Genomic DNA, 23,742 nt, shown 5'->3' on the forward strand with positions numbered 1-23,742 from the left:
AAAATAAAAAAAAATCTCTGTAGTTGCAAGTGTAGTAATCTTTCTCATTTGCTGAGACCAAAGTTGTGAGTGACAGGTTATCAAAGAGATATTTCATGGTTTTAATTAGCATCTCCTCCAAATAGTGATCTTTCAGCTCTGGTACACAGACCTCCTCCTTTTTGAAGGGTCAAGTGGAGGGAAAAAGGGTACTTCTGGATTGTGACTCAAGTTCCTTCTGAACAAGATGGGCATGTTAGGAGGTTAGGATAGGAGTTTAGGATAGGAGTTGGCAGGATGCAACCACCACAGAGCAAGAGCTCCACTGTCTGTAGCTTCAGGAAACCAGAGCCACGGAAAGAAGCTGATCTGCAGGGACACCAGGCTCTTTTCTCCAGAAACCCTGCCCAACACATCCCTGTGTCGTGTGTGCCTGGCTCCAGCCCATCTCTCCAGGCACAGCATCCTAGCGCTTATCTCCTTGCACTCGCAGCCCACCTGCTGGCTCCTCCTCGCTCACATCCCAGCCCTGGCTGGAACATCGTGTACTTGGCACGAGGATGCTCCCCAGGACAGCACAGCAGACATCCTCTAGACACCCCGGGCAAACATGTAGAGCCTGCCATAGATCCAGTCCCCCTGCTTTTTGCTCCATCCCCCAAGCAGCTGGCAGCAGTTTATCCACCCGAGCAGGATAGCTCCCCCTTGGATGAGGTATTTGGGTCTCCTGCCAAGGCAGAAGGAATATCTGCAGTGAGGAGCTGGGACCACATCCTACTTCCCCAACCAGCAAGAGCTGCCAGCAGGGGAGGACGTTTATGTGAGTACGAGATTGCTGGCAAAATGCTGATGCATCTGTGTGCTTGACTCTTTAACCTGCTCGTCCTTCCCTGAACCCGTCCCCTTCTTCCCTCCTTTCCCCTTCCCCCTCCTCCTTCTGCTTCTAGGCATTCCTTTCCCTGTATCCCTTCCCTAGAGCTGCCTCCTGCCAGGGCACGTGCAGCAGCGGCAGCACCGCGGGGCTCCGGTGCGTAGGTGCCTCTACACCATCCCTCAGAGCGCAGCCAAGCGCCTGCCTCGGGGAGCCTGCCACAGCACGTGTGAAACTGGAGAGCATCTGCTTCAGTAAACTGTTTGGTTAGTCCATATCTCAGAAATAACAAATAACGAGGAAAACAGTGATTTAAACACACAGGCACACAACCATTAATGAACAGGTAATTAGAGAGACAATAAGGGAAGGCAGAGCTTGCCAGGCACTGACTGATGGGCCATTAAAGGAGCTACTCTGGCTTTGGAGAGGATCTGCCTCAGTATTGCAACTGACAAAATGGAGAAAACATGGTTAGTGTGCAATTAGAGGTGTATTTGAGGGAGCTTGGGGGACTGAACAAAACTTACTAGAGGATGTTTACAGAAGTTACCAAAGACACAGGAAGGGAAGGATGAGGGTGGAACAAGTATGGGAAGATGACAAGGAAGGAGGTTGGAGGGATCAGACATGACAGCAAGTGTTTGGGCAGGACAGTCACCTGGCTGGGCCCTGGCCCTGATCCATGCAGTCTGGCCTGCCTTCTTATTAAACCCATCCTTAATTACCTTGGCTGTGTGCCAGCCCCTGGAAAAGACTTAACGTCTGAGCCAGGCTCAGGTCGAGGGAGCCAGGATAGAGGACATTGGACAGGCTTTTCAAGGGATCCATGAGTGAGGAGTGCCTGTGAAGGCAGAGAATATGGAAGAGTGTTGACGGGGAAAAAAGAAACACAAAAGCAACAAGCAGCAAAGATACTGTATCTCAAAACTCAGAGATGTTTGAAAACCAAAAGGCTGAGTTTCAACTGCCTTCAGAAATGGAAAAACAACTGTCCATTTGGGTGCCTAAATGAAAAACAAAACACTTCTACTACTTCATCATTCTGTGCAGAGCTTTGAGCTGCTGTGACTGCAAAGCAAGCAAACAGCCATGGTATCACTGTCAGAAAATACCGTTCCATAATGGATTCCAGTAAAGCCTGAAAAACAGCACAGCAGCCTGGAACACCCAAGGCTGCACTCTTGCCATTTCATGTGTAACAGTCAAACACAAAGTCTAAAAAGTAGGTCTTGGAACTTTGTTTTCCCTACTTTTGTGAGCTTCTACAGGCACAGAAAGGATTTATTCTTCTGGAACAAAACTATGAAGGGAATTAGACCAAGTAGATCAGGCTTAGGCAGCTGCAAGCTAACAGAGAGCCTTGCCACCAGTCATTCCTAGAGCTGCTGCAAATGGCCATTGAGAGCAGTACAGTATTCCCTGATAAGAGAAATACCAACAGATAAGTACCTGGGAAAGTATTTCTTACATAATTACTTTTCACTAAGACTCAAATCAGAAAAATAGCACATATTTTCATCTCTAGGCAATAAAACTTGAGATATGTGCTTTTGTTCTTTAAAATTCAGTAAAAGAGTTTGTATAATGATGTTCAGAAATTATTTATGTTGATAAGTACTGTTATGTCATCCTTAAATGAAGAACAGATCCCCAGATCACTTACTTCTGATACTCCTTCATAACTAAGCTTAAAAGACAAGTGAGCTCACAGTTCTCCACCTGCTTAAAACTGAGGTAGGGATATTTTAGTTAAGAAATATTTCAGATATTTCTCTTGTCAGATGTATCAGATAAGGGAAAACACTGAGTTCTTTTGACAGCTCTTCTGAGTGAAAGATACATCCAGCACACAGGCAGCAGAGGAAACCTTGCTGGTACTCAAGTATCAGCTTCATGTTTGGCCAGCCCAGCTGAATGCCGAAGCCTGGTCAGGAGGAACTTTGGCAGGCTGGAGGAGTGGTCACATTATCTTAAGTTTAGCACGAACTGGATGTCAAAGAACAACTATCATTGAAACGAACACTGTCAGTACAAAACCTGCTGTTTTGCTAATGAACTGAGAGAACTCCCAAATTCACCAGTCTTGACAAAGGCCATCTCTGTAAATTGGTCTTACTAATTACAAGGCTTGTCTTTCTCTTTCATCCCATGAATCTTTTAAATATCACAGTGACTTTCAACCTTTTTTACATTGACAATGCTGAAAAATGTAAGTAATATCTAGGTAACTCACTCTCTCTAAGTGGGAAGGATCTGTCAATTCATATAAGGTGGAACATGAATTCCCATGCTATTTGTTTGAAGTGAAATATCCATGGGCTGCATGAAATGCATACTCATGATTTTGAAATACAGACAGAAGCATCCAGCAATATTGCAAAAATATTGAGGAGTAGTGAGGTAAAATGAGGAATGCCAGAATAATCTCTTACGTGTTTCAATTTTTAAAAATATTTCTTGAGGAAAAAAAATCACATTAAATCCTACAGAGTTACCTGCAGTTTTAATTCCTGTTCTTGAATGCCCAACTATGTCTCTTTTATAGACTGAGAAAATAGCTGTACCAAATGTTCTCACTTCTTCTGTGTGTGCTGATAGCAATAAATTCTGACAATAAATTTGAGCTGGCTATACACCACATCTATTTTTTGTGAAATTCTTTAAAGGCTGTTTTCATGTCCACTGGAATATTTTGTTTTTAGGAATCTATAAAGTTAACAAAGTGAGATCCACTAAACCAAAGTGACAAAATAGATGGGTTATCTTGTAATTGCTCTGTTCCCACTATTTAGCTGTAAAGCATGTGAAAAGTCATGGTTTTAAAAAGTACATCCAGAGCACTCCAAGCATAAAAGAAATCATAATGAAAGGCTGAAGTGGCATTCATTGTAGCAATGCTTTATTTCTCTACACTTCAGTAACTCTCTATATGCCATTAAAACCTTCTGGGAATATAAGTTTCATAGCTGCTTCAGAGTATCTTTCAGTCATTTCTCTAACAGAGCTCATACAAATTTAAGCTAAAACTTTCCAAGTAGTCTAAATAAGATGAGGAGATCATTACCAGTCATTGTCAATGAGGTCTTTTAAATATTGCACTAATACTACTTATTTTGATTAGGTGCTGTAAGTCCTCTATTTCTCATCTTGAGTCTGCTTCCATCTTAGGCTCAAATAAATGAAGAATATCCACAAAATAGGTGGTCAAACGTACACTGCTAAGTCATGCCTAAAACTGAGTTTAGATACCCTTGGTCAACAGTCTAGAGATACGAAATATTAATAACAATTTTTTTTGTAACTACCACAAACGCATCTAGTGGTTTACATAACAACAGTCTGTTCTACTGGTCAATTATCAAGAGCTTTGGCATTGCAAAGTATTTTAATTAAATCCCCTCATGAGTGAAGGTAATTACAGTCCCTTATCCTCACTGAGTGTCTCAGTAGCCCAGGTACAGGCAGCTGCTGCAGAGCTGATGTCACAGTAGCACATTAAAATGTTACATACCTGCACTTAAAATAAATTAATTGTGCCCACAAGAGCTTCTCTCTATTCAGAACAAAGGCTGTCCAAATGACAGGATTAGGTATGGATGTTGATAATGTGACATTTGAAGCTAGATGAGATGAATTCTGCCCAGAAATCCCACATATCATCTGTGTATGTCACTTTCCCCTAAATATTACCGAGCGTGGATTTAATGTTTTCCCTGTAGTTTTATACTCCATATTCCCAACACCTGTGAATCCACAATCCACCCCCTCAAGAAAGCATCTTCTACTAAGTCAATTAATATTTCCTCTTTGAGTAATTAATACTGGCACCTGACAAAAATACTTTGGGGATAGACAGAAAGACATTTCTGTTGTGACTCCTTCTATCACAATAACCAGCCTTTATATCTGCAGCTCAGCACTGGCCATTGTTACTTGATTGTTCAGCATCCTTCATTTAAATTCTTTGCTTGTTTTTCTTGCTCTGCTCTAAGGAAATGTTAGTCAGTGCTCTGGCCTCACTTTGGCCCTTTGGAGTCTCATAACCCTTAGCTACCCCAAGAGACTGTGGCTGACATTAACCAGTGCCAACTAGATTATATTGTTTGGAATAAAGATTGATGCTTTTACTTACAGTGGATGTTATACAGTTAACTGAAATATATGATGCCCATTTACCAGCTTTTCAGCTTTATGTCTAAGCATTTGTAACCAGGAAAATGAGGAATAATAAGACTTTTAGTTATAGGAAGGAAAAAGTGAAGTTTCTATGTCTATAGTTCAGGCTTCTCTACATTTCTAGCACTCCCCTTTCTATCTAAGCATGACATAGATACTTTAGGTAAACCAGATTACACATTCATTTACTTACAGGTTTTAAAAAACAATTTATAATAACAAACCAACCAGAACAGTAACACTAATACACATAAACTTTCACTTTACGGACATCTTTGTCTTCACATTCTCTTTGCCTATTGTAATAATAGAATGTATTGTCCCTTCTCTGGAGTTTCTTAACAAATCCAGTTTCTGGCCAGCACTCTACCTACAAGTAGAACAAAAAGGATATAAAATCACCTGAACATGCTCATATTAAATGATGTTTGTGCATGACATTGCAAGGAATACAGGGTATACTTTCATAGGAAACTCTTATTTGCATCTAAATACTACTTTTCTATTAACTTGCTGAACTTTTAAAAACAGATTGAGAACAAGATGACAGAAACCAGTTTTCAGGTTTAGTATAAAATTATGTGATGTGAAAAACCTAGAAATAAGAATCTAAGGATATTTAACAGGCTAATTTAAAATTGGACAAGTCAAAGATTTTAAAACACCTTGTTTAGGAATATAACATTGATGCTATTCAGTTATTCAGTAATCTGAGAGGCTGCAAGTGTCTGTTCCTGTAAGACTGACATATATTTAAAGGTTTCTTTCAGATCCTTCTGACCATGAAATATGTGCTCTTCATTAGTAATTTAATGAAAATAAAGTAAGCCTCAGACTGTATCAGTCCCAAAGACAGTAGGATCAGTCCCACCTAAACACAGCATCACCCTGGTGCTCTTTGCTGTTTCACAATGTAAACCTTTAAATTAAAGGCTTCAGCATTTGCACGTTCAGCAGCTTTATGGCTTTAATAGCTCTTTCAGCTTGAGCATCTATGACTGCTTCTGATTAAACTAAACCTTAAAAATCAGGTAATAAGCATCTTATTTCTCTTCCAGGCAGAGCTGACAACAGGATGTCAAACTAGAGCATTCTCTAATTGGAGAGCCCACTTAATCACTTACCTTATGACTTCAGGCATACAGCTGTGTTATTTGCATTGTCTGTCTAAACATAACAGCCTTAATATTCATTCCACCTACATTATAATTGCATCTTTAGTAACAACTGCATTATAGAAACCTAATATGGACTTAACAAGACATTTCAGAATATGTAAGTTGAAAGAGAATCACTGCCAGGCCCTGGCATGCTGGAACTGAATGCATGCTCACATTATAATTAGTCAGTGGTATTCTTTAACTTTCATCAGGTTTTAACTGCCGGTGATTGAGCCCTGCCATAAATCTTGAACACACAGATCCTACCACAATAATGACGTGATTTCCTTCTGCAGTTACTGAAAATTATACCACAGCCTTTGCAGTGGTATCAGAGTCCACAATAAAATAATAAACTATCTTATTATGCACATCAACATGTTTTGCTGTGTTTTGAGTTAACTGGATGTGGTGTGAGTTTCTTGGAACTTTCTGTTCTTTCTTATGTGCACAGGAGGTCAACATATTTTAAAATTGTGTTCTTCATAATATATTTGTTGCTTTGGAAGATAAATTACAAAGCTGTAATAAAAAATGATATATTGTTTGTTGTATTAATCTGTTGGTTGCTATTTTGAACCTCGAGTAGCCACTGGATATTTGGCCACTACTCAATAGCTCATTTGATGTGCTGGGGAGCATCACTAAGAACTGCAATGAGCAGAGGTGCAAGTCCCTGGTGTTGACAAGAGCCTCTGTCACAACTGCCTTTAGTACAGTTCAAATATTGCCATTGTGGACATCATTTTGAGAGGGGCCAAGCTCTGTGTGTGCACAAAGCCTGACTGTGCTACCACACAATCCAACTGCAAAGTGAAAGCAGTAGCAATGACACAGGATTGACTCCATGGACCAACAATGAGTTTCCTATCAAGTCTATTGACAGACTAATGCAGAAGCTTCAGAGAACTCACTTTGAAATACTTCTTCCCTCAACACTGAATTATACCTTTGGTGATCAGCTACATCTGTTCAAAGAGATCTGTGATGCTTCTAAATGCATCAGAGATGGGGAATAAACAGCTCAAGAATTCAAGTCAGACCTGCGAGGAAGCATACTGTATCAGAACCTAGCCTAAATGAAAGGAAATAAGCAGCACCTCTATTTTTATTTAATCATTTTACATGAGACAGAAGTTTAAAGTAGCAACTCTTACAATACAAAGTTTTAAATCTTACCTCATCAACTTGTTTTACTTGTTTATATTCCACCTCATCTCTGTATCCAGCTTGCTGAAATCTGTATAAGTTCTCTACGTCATCTGACCATATTTTGGCACGATGCATAGATTTTGGTTTGATGTCAGCTTTAGTCATGACTTCAGAAACTTCAGACATCTTCCTGAAATTAGACTTAAAAAAATTAAATAGAGAAGACAGAAGCAAGTGATTTTGTTGGGGACATAGAGTAATGGATAGAACAAAATTTTAAAATAAAGGAATTACAGAGTTCAAAGTCTGAGGTCAAAAAAGGAAAAAGTTATAAGCAGTTGGAATCAAATTAAATGCACTATTTGATGTCAAACAAACCCAACACATCTGTACTTCCATATACATCTTGACTCAACCTTCCTAAAATTTAACTGTGCATATTGATGAATTAAAAAATACTAAATGCAGTACTTCTGAATTTCACATCTTTGCAGTTGCTGTCCCCTTGGGGCAGGCAGGCAGATTTACATATTTTTCTTTCTTGCTCCTGAAGTGACACCAAACTGGGAACCACAGAATGAAGATCTGGGCTGCTATTGAAGAACAGCAAAGACTCAGGATGGGAGAGGAGGGGAAAGGAGAAATGCACAGTCAGTGACATGGCCACAGTGCCAGTGACAGAGATAAGGTCTTCAGAGATAAACTGGATAAGGAGACAAGGCGCACAACCTGACAGAATTCACCCTTTTCTAGCTTTGCCCAAGCAAATGGACTGCCACTGACTTCCTCCTCACACAAAACCCATTTGTTCAGTCTGCTGAGACATAGCAAACAGGTTAATCAGCTGTTAAATCTGAAAAGAGCAGAACTGAGACAAGCTGAAACTCAAACTGAAAATAAAATTAATTAATTAGATAAATTAAAAAAAAAAACCCTACGCAAACTAAAAACAAGAGCAATAAAAAAGCAATAAAAAATTGCAGACAGTGGATACTCACCAGGGATGGATTTGAACTACATTAAAAAAATAAATAATTTGACTTCTGAATTTCATTGCATTTGCTTTCCTAAGCATATCTTTTTTTCCTGCTCCAATAGAACTTTTGTTGCTTCTACAAGCAAAACACATCCTTCACTATCATGCCCAGCAGGTATGATCAGAGATAAGTCCTTTCCCAGTTTTGAAATGTTGCCAAGCTTCAGCTTCATAACTAGGAAAGTATCTCCAAGGAATGAAAACTTCTGGATTTTGCACTGAGAGGATGAATACAGTCTCCTTCCCTGTGGGTATCATGCTGTCTCCAAACCTTGCCCAATTTCTTTATTTGGCAAGTTCCTATATCAACAGACAGCTGGAAAAGTTGAATGCTGAAATCGTATCAAATGCAAGATGACACTAGTCTTTTGGAAAAGCAGAAATTGGAAAAAAAGTTTTGCACCACAGGATAAAAATATTTGTGAAAATTATATCAAGATTTATTATCACAATGTAGAATTAGCAGAAAGAAGTCTGCACACGTATCTCCTGTCTGTATGAGAGACAGGAGGAGACAAAGATAATCTCTTATCAAATACATTTATTAGAGATCAATAAAAATATGTAAAAGGACATTTTTCTGGCAACACTAAACCATTTCTTGCAGTTCAGTACTCCAAGCATTCTTTTACCAGGCACTGCAGCATTTTGCAATTGAAAGCAGCCATTCACTAAACTAAAAAGTAATTTTCCCACCTGCTTATGAGGTATCAAATACAAATTAACAGGATAAGCACAGATCCTTATTCTAAATTTAGGGTAGTAAGTAGGATAAGTTTTTTTCTCCTGCAAAGGGCTCTTCTGTAGCCATCACAGGATTTTTCAAGCTCTGTATTTTTTCTTCAGTGTTTGATGAGAACTGTTGTCATTCAATATTGACTTTAGACAATCAATATTATTAGCAATAATACTAGATCCTAATAAATGCTAAGCTATAATGAAATTACGTGTCTTGTGATAATTAACATGTCATTAGTTTTAAGTACTTCTTTACTGGACATGCTGGATTCACCTAATGAATGTTTTTCTTCGAGATGTGTGGGTAGGTCTGGCACTTCTTGAGTCACCGTTAATTCACAGTGCCTGTCCACAGGCGTTCCTGCCCAAAAAATAAAGATCATATATTGAAAGTTCCAGCTTAGTGACTTCATATAATGAAAGCATCCCATTTTGGGGCTGCTATTTAAAAATTGTACTCTTTGTCTATTGTGTGTCCAAGTTCTAGGCACAGAGCTGTTTTCATTGTGCCAGAGTAGGGGACAGCTGTACTCCAGCCAGGAATCCAGGGAAGAGATGAAAGACAACAGACAGACAAAGGCAAATAAAGAAGACAAGAGAATGGTAAGAAAATATTCAGTTTAATATTAACACTTTTCATTGAAGGGGAATTTTTGAACAGTGAAGTGAACTTTGCTAAGATAACAATGTTTGCCAGCTCCTAATTTAGGGTAAACAGTGAGTGCTTTGGCCTTGGGAACAGATTTTTTAAACACAATTACTGTGGAATCCTAACTAGCCTGGGCTCACTGATGGTGGTTTCCTGAACTGTTACACAAGCTGTAAGGGTTTGTGGGAGGAGAGTTAGGGCATCTGCTCCCTTAGGGCATCTGCTCAAGGACCATTTTCACTGCAACACAGGGTTACAGGAAAGGGAGAAAGACAGAAAACAATATATGGGGTCTCAAACCTGAGCAGCAAATGAGGAAAGTGATGATGAGAACCACACCTGTGGCATGTGAAGAGTGTGAGAATGTTTATTTCAGCAAGGTTATCTGACCAGGGACCTTGTCAGCTGGGAAATTTGGGAAAAAGGGTGAAACAAACAAAAGATGCAGAGACTGGGACCTGACATAAATAAACCTCAACTCCAGCACTAATAGATGGGCTATTAAGAAACTACAGGAATGACATCCAGGGAGACCAACCTGGACTTTGCACTGGTGAGACTTATCCGGGGGGGGCAGACTTGGGGAGGTGTGAGAATCCATGGAACTGTATAGATTTGTGAGGAATGTGCAGGAGCAGTGAGAAACAAAGATGAGAATAGACAGAAAGGAGTATAAAATAAGCCTGTCCTGTGTAAAACAGGACCAGTCAGTATTCACAGACTATCACAGACTATCCTGCCCTATTGTATCTTCTTAAGTCTTGGCTGTCTCTCTGCACAAACTGTGTATTCCCCATGTGCGTGTGCTGCAAGGATAAAGTGCCAGCTCCTGGTGAGACCTGTGTATGAGTGAACACTGGTGCCAGCTCTGGGAGTCAGGCTGGGGTATGAGCACCTCTGGCCTATGATATCTGGAGCCAGAGGGAGTACAAAATTTCCAGCCACTGCAGCAGTAACAGGATGTGTCCCGAAAAATTAACTACTGGGGGAGGGCTGTCATGAGTGAGGGGCTGCATGTCAGCAGGTTGGAGCAGGACTGTGGGTCGCAGCCTGTGTGCCTGGTGCTGGGGAGGAGTGGTGTCTGTGCCTTCACCCATTGTGGTATACCTAGGGTGCACACCCATATAAACCAGCAAACTTGAAGCTGAAGAGCAGGGGCACCTTGGCTCCAGGCCGGGGTATCAGGCAGGACAGGGGGCCCTGCTGCATCCTCGGCCCGGACAAGGAGCACCATGTCCCCAGGCAGGAGAGGCCCTGGGGCACAGCAGTGGGAGGAGATGGCGGTACCGCCTGCATCACGTAACCTAAGCCAGCAAACACAGGATTTGCTTGGGGTCTCAGAAGAACCAGCAAGAGATTTCATAGGATGTCAGGGGGTTGGAAAGACCCTTAAAGATCATCTCGTTCCGACCCCCAGCCATGAGCAGGGACACCTTCCATTAGATCAGGTTGGTCAAAGCCCCATCCAACCTGGCCTTGAACTGTTCCAGAGCTGGGGCACCACACCCTCACCGGGCAACCTGTCCCAGTGCCTCACAGCCCGCACTGTAAAAAAATTCCCCCTAATATCTAATCTAAGTTCCCCTCTTTCCAGTGGCTTCTACCTACTCTACCCGACAGTTCCTCGTACATTCCGAGGTGCTCAGGCCATCTGTAACTGCGCTGCGACCGTAACTTCACCGTGCTCCCACCGCCCTGGCTACAACCCGCCCACCCAGCCCTTAAGGCGGCCCACCCAGCCCTTAAGGCGGCCCACCTCGGTTCAAGAGACACAAAACGGGGACTGTTCTCCCGCGGGGCGGGGCGGGGCGGGGCGGAGCGGCGGCCGAGGCGCGGCGGCCGAGGCGCGATGGCGGCGCCCCTCACGGCCTCCCCCCTCCCCGGACCCCTCACGGCTGTCCCCTCGCGACGCCAACGGTCGCCAGGCAACCGCCCGCCGGGGCCTCTTTAAGAGGCCGTGCCCACCCCTGATAGGCCGGCGCGGGGGCGGGGCCGCCTCGGGATTGGCTGGGGGCCGGGCGGGCGGGCGGAAGCACGCGCCGCCCGCCATGAGCCGGTTCGGGGGCCGCACGCGCGAGTACCCGGCCGTGTCCATCGACCGCTTCGACCGCGACAACCTGCGCGCGCGCGCCTTCTTCCTGTCGCACTGCCACAAGGGTGAGGGCCCGCCAGGGTCCCCCCGCCTGTCCCTCCTCCCCCGTGTGTCCCCCGACTGACCCCGTGCCTCTCTCCCCAGATCACATGATGGGGCTGCGGGCGACCGCCCTGAAGAGGAGGCTGGAGGGCAGGTACGGGCTGCTGGCGGGGCGGCCGGTGCGCGGCTAAACAGCTCGAGGAAATTGCCAGGGGTCATAAAGCCCAGGATGGGAACGGGACAGGGACACCTCCCGCTAGACCGGGTTGCTCCTGGCCGCGAACTCTTCCAGGGATGGGGCATCCGCAGTTTCTCTGGGCAGTTTGTTCCTGTGCCTTACCACCCTCACTCATTGTAAAAAACTTCTTCCTCGTATCTCATCTAGACCTGCCCCCTTTCAGTTTGAAGTCGGCTCCCCTTGTCCACACCGTGTCCTTGTAGAAAGTCCCTCTCTATAATTCTTAAAATATGAAATAGCAGTAATGTCCCCCCAGAATTTTCTCTTCTCTAGGCTGAAAAACCCCAGCTATCTTAGCCTTGCCTTCATACGAGAGGTGCTCTAGCCCTCTGACCATCCTGGTGGTCTCCTCTGGACCTGCTCCAGCAGGTCGCTGTCCTTCCTGTGCTGGGGACCCCAGAGCTGGATGCAGCACTGCAGGTGGGGTCGCACAGGACAGGAGTGGAGCAGAGGGGCAGAGTCCCCTGCCTTGTCCTGCTGCCCACAGTGCTGATCATGCAGCCCAGGATAAGATTGGCTTTCTGGGCTGCAAATGCACACTGCTGGCTCGTGTCCAGCCTCTCATCCACCAGTACCCCAAAGTCTTCTGCAGGGCTGCTGTTAACCCATTTATCCCTCAGTCTGTTTTGATACCAGAGGTTGCCCAGATTCAGGTACACTTGGCCTTGTTGAACTCCCTGACGTTCATGAGCTTCATGAGGATCTCTGTTATTCCCTGGAGGTGTTGATACACAGAGACAGTGCTGTGCCTGTGCAGTGAAGGAGCCAGCTGTGCTCTCTGAGGTGTATAAGCAAGCAGGTAGCCAGCAGTTTGAGAGAGACTGTTATTCCCCTCTGGGCAGTGTCTTTGAGACTTTTCTGGGGTACTGTGTCCAGCCCTGGGTCCCCTGGATAATAAATTGATAGGTGTTTTGGTCAGCATCACCACATTGGTCTGGGGCCAGGGCCTTGTCATATGTGAGGAGAGGCTGAGAGGTCTTTGGTCTTAGGAGTAGGAAACAATCATATATCACTGTTTGCAGGTAGGGGTAGAGGAGATGGAGCCAGACTTTTCATGGAAGTGCATAAAGAAAGGACAAGGGACACTTTTATCACCATGAAGATGATCAAATGTGGCAATGGGCCCAGGGAGGTTGTGGACCAGTTCCTAGGCTCTCTTTGATTTATTAGAGTAGATAATGCTACTCTGATGTAAGCTGAGAATCTCTCTTTGCTCATGAGGTCTCTGTGCATCAGCTCAAGCTTCATAAGGAATGTTTTGTGTTCTGTGTGCTGACTGTCCCAAATGCCTGTTCCAGGGGTGTGTGCAGGGGTGCACACACAAGCAGATAGGTCATGGCCATGTACCCACGCTGCATTTGTGTCTGCACAAAACCATGCAGGCAGGGGCACACAGGGGTAGGTTTGGGTTTGCTGTGCTGAAGAGAAGCCTGCAGGCTTCCAGCTCTGCAGGTCTCCTCACATGAGAGGTTTCTGAGTGCAGGGTTTGATGTACTGGGTGCCAGGTGCTGATGTGTCATTAGATTTGTCCTCATGTCTACTTTAAAAAACACTTATCTGTGTTTTTTGTCTCCTCACAGCTTGAAAGTTAAACTATACTGCTCACCTGTAACTAAGGAATTGTTGTTGACTAACTGGAAATACAAGTTTTGGGAGAATCATATTGTGAGTTTGTGTTTATTTTGAAAATAGCACTTTCAAAGCAGTGATTCTCAGAAGGAAGAAGCTCTCTGCTCCTCAGGAGTGTCTAAATATTGGTGTTGACACAGTGTTTCAGGGCTTGAGTACTTCCAACCATGTGCCTTTCCTGCTGCTTGCTATGTGGCATCGGTTTATTGCTGTTTGTTGTTTTATTATTTTTCCCCCAAAAAAATTTTTCCTTTTCTCTCACCTTCAGCTTTACATGGCCTTCATCCTTACATTGATCATTTGTACATTTGAATTTATATTCATTTCCTTACCTTGCTCATGTCTCTTTGCTTCTGTCCTTTATTTCTCTTTCGCTTAATTTAAAGTCTCTTATTGCTTGGAGTGTATATAATCTGAAGTTATATGATTTTCCTTTTGCTTTTTGGAAAATGGACTATAACATGAAGAAGTTTTAGTATAAAATCACTGAAAAACTTAATAAATTTACATGATTCCCAGTGTTTGGAGCCAGACTGCAAGGGATCAGTGTTATGTACAGGTGTTACTTTAAGTTATTTCCTTCCCTTTGCAGATGCAGGCATTATAAAACAGAACATGAGTTATTTAACATAAATAAAAATAATTATATAGCACTTATTTTTTATATAAAATATATTATAATAATCATATAATTATTATATTATTAATTATAAAACAGGCATTATAAAACAGAACATGAGTTTTTTTAATAGAAATAAAAATAATTATCTCTGCACAAATACAGGAATACGTGGTCCCAGTGATTTGTGGGCTCTGCTTCTGGTAATAGGGGGCAGTGGGAAGTACTGCAGCACAGAGCTGTCCTAGCAAGATCCACTGCTGTGGGACTGAGATTTTGGGCTTTGCAGTCATTCAAAAATAAGGCATGTGATCCATCCAGAAAAACAAGGGCTGTTGCTGATAGAAGTCCAACACTCTCTAACTCTTTAGGCATGCACACCTTGCCTGAGGTATCTCCATTTAATTTTTAGATAACTTTAAGGAAAATTTCTTCCACTGGAAATGGAAATTTATGACTTACTATTGGAAAATGAGTTTAATTTTACAGGCTTAGCATTAGCCAGAGTGAGTGCTACAGATGTCTACATAATAAATACTTAGACATAAACATGAAACAGAATGTTCAGTAAATCCTATAATGCAGTTAATCATTTTGTTACAGGTTGCATTGGAAGTTGAAACACCAACTCAGATTACTTTAGAAGATGAAACATCTGGTGAGGTAAGTTACAGGAAAAAAAGATTCATATGTCAGTCATGGGCAGTAATGCTGTTTACGTGAGCACAGGAAACACAGCTGCAGCATCTGAAGTGCACAAGCTATTTTTGAAATGTATGTGCCCCTCCTCTCCTGTAGTGACAGAAAAAGGGGTGGTAGTTCTAAAATAAAAAAGGCTCGATTCAGACTAGATATAAGGAAGAAGCATTTTACAATGAGGATGGTGAAACACTGGAACAGGTTGCCCAGAGAGGTGGTGGATGCCCCATCCCTGGAAACATTTAAGGTCAGGATGAGGCTCTGAGCACTCTGATCTAGTTGAAGATGTCCTTGCTTATGGCAGGGGAGTTGGACTGGATGAACTTTAAAGGTCCCTTCCAACTCAAACTATTCTGTATTTGCTCATGAGGAACCAAGGAAGCAGAACTGTCTTCTGTCCAGCTTGCTTTATTAGCACCACACAATACTTGGTTCTCTCGTCTGCCATGACAGGATGGTGACTGCAGTGTGAAGAAACTCTGGTTTTAAAAGCAATGCTAAATGCTGCTGTGGGGAGTAATGCATTGCTCTCACTGTACTGACAAAAGTACTGGTAGTACTTACTACAGTCTGAAAATAATGCTAACCCCTCTCTTCCAGAAAGAAGATGTTGTGGTGACACTTCTGCCAGCTGGTCACTGTCCAGGTTCAGTCATGTATGTCCTTTCAATTCTTTAAATGTTTCACCACCTGGCATTTAATGAGGAGTTTGACCCAAATGTTGCTGTCTGCAGGTTTCTATTTGAAGGTGAGAATGGCACTGTGTTGTACACAGGGGATTTCAGACTTGCAAAAGGAGAAGCAGCCAGAATGGAGCTTTTGCATTCAGGGACTAGGTGAGCTATTTGTGAGATATAGAAAGAACAGAAGATCATATGGCATGGACAATTTGGCAAGGTATTCATTATTTTTTCCTCATTTTTTATTCTAGATTAAATATAATTGCAATACTGCAGGTACAAGCCCCATTTGACGTATTCTTTGTAATCAAGAGGTAGAATTACCTCCTTTTGAAGAGAGAGGAAGTGGTGTATCTTAGCACTGTGGTACAATGTTTACTCTGATATCACATTTCTATCCTCCAGGGTAAAAGACATCCGGAGTGTGTATTTGGACACTACTTTTTGTGATCCCAAATTTTATCACATACCAAGCCGGGTAAGTCTAATAAATTGTGAGAAGAAAGGCCCTTAAAACTGTTGATTAATTAACTAGCCCTTTGTTAGGTAAGTCTTACAAGGCAATGCCATTTTGCATTACTAAATCACAGCACTTTGGAAGTATCTTCCAAGATGATTGACAGCACTTTCTACACTTTTCAGGAGGAATGTTTAAATGGGATCTTGGAGTTAGTGCGAAGCTGGACCTCACTGTCTCGTAATCATGTTGTGTGGCTGAACTGCAAAGCTGCTTATGGATATGAGTATTTATTTATAAACCTCAGCGAGGAACTCGGAATCAAGGTAATGTTTCTCTAATCGTTGCTTTGGAACAGATCCTCAGTAATGTTGTGGCCAACACTGAGCTGACAATGGCTGTTTAGAGGGCTGCTCTAGGTCACAGTTATGCCTGTTTCTTTAACTTCCCTTAAAAAGTGCAGTTGTGCTCAGAATGAGGTAACTAGTTAACTTCAGTCTGGAACATCTGGACTTTCCAAAGAGAAGTTAATTCCCAGTTTTCAAGGTCAGTGTTTACCTCACGCCCTTTTATTTTGTGAATGATAAAAGTCATTTGCATACAGCATTAAAAGTTAGTGTATATATTCTGATTTTCTCATGAGTATTCATCCTTCTTCAGTGTAGGTGGTATGTTCTACTTGTTCTAGATGTCCAAGTTTTGGCTGACACATCTCTGCTTGGACATTATTGGGAGTAATAATTTAAATGCCTGCCAGCATTTGAGGAGAGCAGAATCACATCTACACAGCTGCTCCAGCTGCAGTCTGGCAAGCACTAATAAAGAGTAAACTCTGGCTTTCTCTAGGTGCACATGAACAAACTTGATATGTTCAGGAACATGCCAGAAATCCTGTGCCATGTTACCACAGACCAACGCACGCAGATTCACGCCTGTCGACATCCTCGGGTGCGTTTGCTCTGCAAAGCCTCCCCTGCCTTTGCTGTGAAAGTGTGGTTATAGGTGCTGATGTTTGGTGCCTCTTGGGTTAATGAAGACTGGTGAAATGGTGACGTAATGTGAAGCAGAGTGAAAACCTTAGTGGGTTGAAGTTGTTTTGTATTTTTAGAAAAAAAAAGAGAAAAATATATTAGCTTATGCTAGAAGTAATTTAATTGTACTTGAAACCTGAAAATTGTGTTTTTAAGCGAAGTAAGACAAGCAGCAGAGTAGATCAATCAGGTATTACCCATTTCAATGTATCAAAAGCAGCTCAGATAGTGCCTGTGTGGTTTTAGCATGTGGCCATCCACTTTCAGGATGTCTGTCAGGCTGGAGGCTCCAGCTTGGAGGAACACAGGTAGAAACTGAGATGGCACATTGGAGCACTGGTCTCTGGCTGATGTGCTCTGCCAGGTGCACTAAAGAACCAAGATGTGACAGGGTCTTTCAAGGGAATTAGATGTGAGAGAGGAACGTGGTTTGACTAGATGCTATGCTGCTTAATTTCTGAGTAAAAAAAGGTCACTGTTGAACTTAATTTTATATCCATTGGACAGGATGATGACTGCTTCCGAGGGAACAGACTGCCCTGTGGGATGACTTGCCTTAATGGAACTCCCCTGCACATAATCAGCATCAAACCCTCCACAATGTGGTTTGGGGAAAGGAAAAAGAAAACAAATGTAATAGTGAGGTGAGCATTTAGGCCACACAAAAACCTGTTGTTTCAGGTTTGTATCTTGCTTGATACGTGTATAATTGAATCTCAGAATGGACTTAAGAGTAAGTTAGGCTGATCTGTTGACCACGGATGAAAAGCAGTTACCTAATTTCTGTGACTCTTCTGTTTTTCTAGGACTGGGGAGAGAACATACAGAGCTTGTTTTTCTTTCCACTCTTCGTACAGCGAGGTATGTATACTTCTAGTACTGAGTATACATTGATTATGAAAATATAAAAGAGTTTTGATTATTCTGGAGTGGATGACAGGATTTATCATACTAAGAAAAAATCCTGTCAGTAATAAGATGTAAGGAGATAGGAAATTCTGAATGCTGAAGACAGAGAAATTTGTTTTTATATAGCTGCAGAGGAACATGTTAAAGTAGAGCAGGATCACAAGCCTATTTCCTCTTCTCTGTTCTCAGTGTATAGGTCACTTCTACAATTGTTTTGACTGCCTATTTTAGATTATTGTGTAACCATGCAATGCTTAAAGCATGAAGTTTTAGTTTAGTTTTTCTGGTGTGACTCAGATTTGGGTGGGTTTGCCTTCTTTTCTCAGCCTACATATTTAAACTGAATTTTCTCTCATCCTGATTGCTGCTCTTGCCCCTTTTCCTGTGTTAAAAGACTAAAAGGAAATTGGTCATGGCAGCATCCTCAGCACAATCACACACTTTCATTTAGTATGACTTGATACAGATCTAAAAATGCTACTTTCTCCTAAGAAATTGAACTGAAACTGGATCAGTGCTAACAATGAACTGTCACAAAGTCTTGCACTACAAAATGGAGGAAGGCAGTACTGTTTTTAAGATCCTGATTAAGTTTAAATTTGCTCTGCCATGCAGAATTTTAAATGGAGGTCCCAGTGTGGAATTTCTTAGTGGAATATGGGGGGTAGTGTAACTAACACTCCTACCTCCACATGCAAAAATAGATGGGTCCTTGTCTTGGTTTGAGACAATTTAAAGGAGAACACTCTGGAACGCGTTGTCTCTCTTTACAGGTTCAACTAATCCTTTTCCACCAGTAAGGAATGAACAGCAGTAGATAGAAGTGAAAAAATAACAGTTTCCTAACAAGTGCAACAGTAACAGGCAAAGAAATAACAGTAAATAACTGCTAGATACAAAATTGCAGTATTATGGGTCACTCCAGGACAGTCCTGCTGTCTGTACAGATAGCAGTGTACTCAGCAACCTGCAAGTGTTTCCAGTGCTCAGCAGGAGTGCCCCAAAAAAGCCTCAGCAGGAGTGCCCCAAACCGGACACAATTCTCAAAGAAAATTACTGGAGATCATCTAGAAGATGACAGAGTAAGGCTTGGAAAAAACAGTGTGTTTTGTCATAATGGGCTTTTACAGGGTACTTCAGGAAAGACTTTAGGAATAGAAAGGAATACCTGATCTGCAAAACAAGAGACTTGAACTCCAGTAAGAAGAATGCATATTTGAAAAAATCAGCAGCAGTAAGGACAAGGAAGCACTGGATCACATTGCTGGTCTGCCCAGCCTTTTCTTTCAGAGACAGTGATAGTCTTGTGTAGTAATTGATAATTGCAGTGAGGTGTTAGGTGAGGCTGAGTTCTCAGCATCCCTTCAGGCCTGTTTCCTTGTTCCAGAGATATCCACTTTGACAGAGTCATGGCTACATTGGTCTTTTCATAAAGACTACTAGTAGTACTTTTGGATGTGCTTGCATCAGTGCTGCCTTTAAGTGACATTCTTAATTGTTGATGTAATTTGTTAAATTGCTTCTTCTTTTCTGGAATTCAGATCAAGGATTTCCTGAGCTATATCTGTCCTGTGAATGTGTATCCCAATGTACTGCCAATGGGTGGGACAGAGGACAAAGTTATGGACATGTAAGTGACAAGTGGCTGCTGGAAGGAGGTGATCCAAACTCTGCTCCTGTAAGGACAATTCACCTCCTGAATCCCAGCCTCTCAGGAGGGCTAATGCCTTTTGCTTTACTTGTCTGATAATTCAGATTTTTCTTCTATATTCAGTCCCACAGACTTGGGCTTTCTGAAGCACACGTGTACGTTGAGCTGAGTCTCAGAGCTTGTATTCTACTTCTATCTGTGTGTAGAGGCTTTTCTGCTGGTAAACTGTTTGGGAAGAAGCTGAATATAGATTCATCTCACTCTGTTCTGTGACCCATTTCTATTTGTCATTGCTACTTCTCAGAAATTTCTTTTAAAGGTGGTTTCTCTGGGGATTTGAACTCCTCCCCCCCACAGCATCAGAGAGGCCAGTTCTTCTGTGCTGCTGTAGATGTTGATAGCTTAAAAAGCACCCTCGGGGAGCAGGAGAGCTGTGGTGTCTCAGTCTGGACAGAACAAAGATTCCTGTTCCTTTTTTCTTTCCTCCTTAGTAAGAAAGGAGACTTTCACTTAATAATTACTGAATAAAACTCTAGTCAGATTTTGAACCCTGTCAGCTTGTCTTCTGTAAGTAAGGAACTACAAGATAGTTTCAAAAAAATGTACATGTTTTAAGGTAAATATATTGAAAGGACAGATTTCTACCTTTCAGCTGCTGAAGCTCGTCAATGAGTCAAGGACTTTGCCCTAGGTATTGCTGCCTTTGCTTTAATATTTTTGCTGCAGTGCCTATGAAAGGCATGGAGCATTGTACTTAAAACAAGTTAAAGGATTTACTTTTGCTCCTGAAAGCATCTGCTGAATTCTAAATATTAACTGCTTTTCTCATTCCCTTCAGATTAAAGCCATTATGCAGGTCATACAGGAGAATCATGGAACCCAGGTACAAGCCCTTAGGAACACTGAAGAGAGCCCACAAGAGAGAATTATCTGATACAGGTAAAGGTTCTGCTGCTGCTACTGCACCTTAAACAGAAGTCTGAGACTAAGCAGAGGAGCCAAAAGCTTTGGTGTTCACCGCAGTCTGTCTGTGTGTTCAAAGCAACAGCTGGAAAACAGAAATAGAAATTATGTGAACTTAGGTATTAGGAGGATGAGAGAGCACTAACTGTGTGAAAACACACTTGTTTGCAGTCTTAAAATGTACTTAATGTTCAACAGCCCTGTAAGTTTTTGGATGGAGTTCATTCCCTCAGTCCCAGACCAGCCCTAGGAAAGCTTGTTCTGTCTCTGTGACGTACTGTGCAAGGCAAACACTGTCCATATCATCCTGCAAAATCTCCAGCTGGGTTAAAGAATATTTTCCTCAATTTATACTAAATGAATTTTTATTAAAAATTTGCTCTCAACAAGATTTTAGCAGAGATGTGAACTTTTCTTAGTGATTTTCTGTTTGTTTCTTGCCAGATGAAGATGATCTCTTTGATTCAGAATTAATTTCTACAAGGCCTAAGATTCCAAAACAGCAGAGAGGAGAGAGCAGGCCCTGCAGCACAGGACAGTCTGAAAATTCTGAAGGAAACATTAATGAAAGCACAGAAAGTTACAAAGGGACCACAACTTACACCTCCCTCAAGACAGACTTCGTGGACTGTGAAGAATCAAATGATGATGATGATGATGAAGATGACGAAGAAGAACCTGAAAAAAATACAGTTCCATTTCTTTCCCATGAGCCAGATGCCACTTCCATAGCCAATTTCAATGGAGTTACTAGTGACCAGCAGGAGTCTAATGCCAGTGTCCCTTGCTGGGATGAATTTTTTACAGGTAATAAACTAGAGGAAAGCTCTGAAAATGAGGACAACATCCCATCTTCAGCAGATGCTGGCGGGTCCCAGTCACTCTTCAGCGATTCAGATGGAGTAAGTGACTCAACACACATCTCCTCCCAAAATTCTTCTCAGTCAACACACATATCAGAGCAGGGGAGCCAGGGCTGGGATAGCCAAATGGACACGGTGCTCATCACCTCCCAGGAGAGAAGTGCCCTGGACCTCAGCACAGGTGGGAGCAGAGCAGTGGTTCCTGTGCTGCAGGAGAGTCCCAGGGACACTCAGCTGGACAGCAGCAGGGGGAAGCCACCAGGTCAGAACAGACTTTGTGCCCACGATGGTGCCTGTGGCTTGAAAAGCAAAGGTTGTGAGAAAGCTGCAGAAGATGGCACTGCCCACATTCAGGATGTGCTGGCAGAAATAAGCGACAGCTCCAGGACTCCTGATCTGGAGCTGAGGAGGGACTCCCAGAGCTCCTCTGACTTTGAAATTCCCTTGACTCCTGGTGCTGAAGCACCTCAGCCAGATAAACTGCACCATTTATACAAGAAGCTTGCAGCAGGTGAAAACATAATCAGTGAGAAAAAAGTCTCCTGAGAACAGGTATAACTGATTATTACCTTGTGGTAATACCCAGCATGTCTATTAATACCTGAATTATTTTTCTCTTTCCTGCTGGTTACTGTCTGCAGCTATGCTGAGTCATACTTAGTTCAGAAGTATCTTACTGTCAGAACCAGGAATTTGCAGCCTGTGTACCTTTTATTGTTCCTTCCATGAAATACTGAAAGGGAAATATTCAGAAAGTATTCCCAGGAGGGACAGTAAAAGCCTTCTACCTCCCAAGGTTCAAGTCTCCAGGACTGTAAGTAGACAAAAAATGGACCACACAAAACTACGGGTAGGACACTAAATGAAATTTAGTGTTTATCATGAGCTCTAAGAGTTTGCCTTTGTAATGTGATCTCAGGTTTTAATAAAATAGCACACTATTAACTGTGGGGAGGAAGACCTAAGAATGACCATGCAAACAAGGCAGTTGTAATTTGGCTTTAATCCCTATTACCATTGTTTATCATTATTATAACAATTTAATCAATACTCACTACAGTTATTTTTAAAAATAACTGCAGAACAGATTAGAGAATTACTGAGGTTGTGCGGTGGCTTTAATTTGTTTTAAATCAAATTGTTCATTTAAAAAAGTCTCTCTTTACATTGAGCTTTAACTCCTGAGTTAGGTATTGCAGACTGCTGTCTATGCTTCACCTCCAACTCATTGCAAACACCTTGTCATCGCTTCCTCTGTGTTCTGGTTTGTTCTGAATTGTTCTTCAGAAAAACTTAAAAGTCCTGTGGTTCCCAAGTTACCAGCCCTGTCCTGCTCTGGCAGGTAACTCAGCCACAGAAGGTAACCTTGTATCCCAGACAGGCTCTTGTACTACAAAACTTCACCTCCTCTGCAACACTCTGTACACTTCACTGTTTTAAATCAATATATTATTGTTATATATATTGTTATTAAATCAATATATAAATCAATATATTCTCCATGCACATGTGCCATCATAACTCTCTGCCAAAATTCTTAGCTTCTAACAGAAATATAATTCAGGTTTTTCCTACACTGTGTACATTCTGTACACACTGGAGTGCCTACAGAATATCAAAACCACAGAAGTCATCTAAAAATCCCTGAGGTCTTCCATCCATGGTCTTAAGTCCTAAAGAATTAAACATAATTTAGCACAACATCCCTCCTCCTCTGAGTGTACCTTCAGTTGTTGTGCCAGGTTTAGTGACATGTGAATATTAAACCAACCACAGGGATTCTGCCACAGCGAACAGGAGGGACAAAGCTTTGCCATAATCTATGTATGATTCTAAGGACATTAAAGATCCATGTATTTTTCCCACTGTTACCTTTCCTGCTGTTTGTGGGATTTGTTAACCTAATTTCCAAATGTGATCTACCAACTTTGGAAGTTTTTTAGCAAGCCTGAGTGAGTGGAGCTGCTGTTGGAACCACCTCTGTGAATAAAGTCAGACAAAACAATACCTCTTCTTTTGGCTCATTTCATATCTGAAAACTGTGCATGTAAGTTCAGGGCTGCCTTTAACAGGTTGCTCAAATACACAGGAATCCAGTCCGTTCA

General features: G+C 42.2%; 2 protein-coding genes across 4 annotated transcripts; one reads left to right on the top strand and one right to left on the bottom strand.

The window, feature by feature from the left end:
• Positions 1–3,730: 3,730 nt before the first annotated feature.
• MEIG1 (meiosis/spermiogenesis associated 1) lies at positions 3,731–11,583 on the bottom strand. Of its 3 annotated transcripts, XM_053977944.1 has the most exons (4): positions 11,521–11,549; positions 9,390–9,476; positions 7,369–7,531; positions 3,731–5,399 (listed from the first exon to the last, which is right to left on the bottom strand). In XM_053977944.1, exons 3-4 carry the CDS (start codon positions 7,525–7,527, stop codon positions 5,271–5,273), a joined length of 288 nt encoding a protein of 95 aa, XP_053833919.1. In that variant the 5' UTR covers positions 7,528–7,531; positions 9,390–9,476; positions 11,521–11,549; the 3' UTR covers positions 3,731–5,270. The 3 variants fall into 3 exon arrangements, with proteins under 3 accessions (XP_053833919.1, XP_053833920.1, XP_053833921.1); XM_053977945.1 differs by lacking the exon at positions 9,390–9,476 and having other exon boundaries at positions 11,521–11,583; XM_053977946.1 differs by lacking the exon at positions 9,390–9,476 and having other exon boundaries at positions 7,369–7,542; positions 11,521–11,576.
• A 229-nt stretch (positions 11,584–11,812) lies between these two features.
• DCLRE1C (DNA cross-link repair 1C) lies at positions 11,813–23,644 on the top strand. The gene is made up of 14 exons (XM_053977933.1): positions 11,813–11,921; positions 12,001–12,052; positions 13,717–13,801; positions 14,988–15,047; positions 15,684–15,739; positions 15,818–15,919; positions 16,169–16,241; positions 16,406–16,546; positions 17,067–17,168; positions 17,759–17,895; positions 18,058–18,112; positions 19,702–19,790; positions 20,650–20,750; positions 21,219–23,644. Exons 1-14 carry the CDS (start codon positions 11,813–11,815, stop codon positions 22,181–22,183), a joined length of 2,127 nt encoding a protein of 708 aa, XP_053833908.1. The 3' UTR covers positions 22,184–23,644.
• Positions 23,645–23,742: the final 98 nt, after the last annotated feature.

This window comes from Vidua macroura, chromosome 5, assembly GCF_024509145.1.
Source record: "Vidua macroura isolate BioBank_ID:100142 chromosome 5, ASM2450914v1, whole genome shotgun sequence".
In the NCBI taxonomy this organism is placed as follows: Eukaryota; Metazoa; Chordata; class Aves; order Passeriformes; family Viduidae; genus Vidua; species Vidua macroura.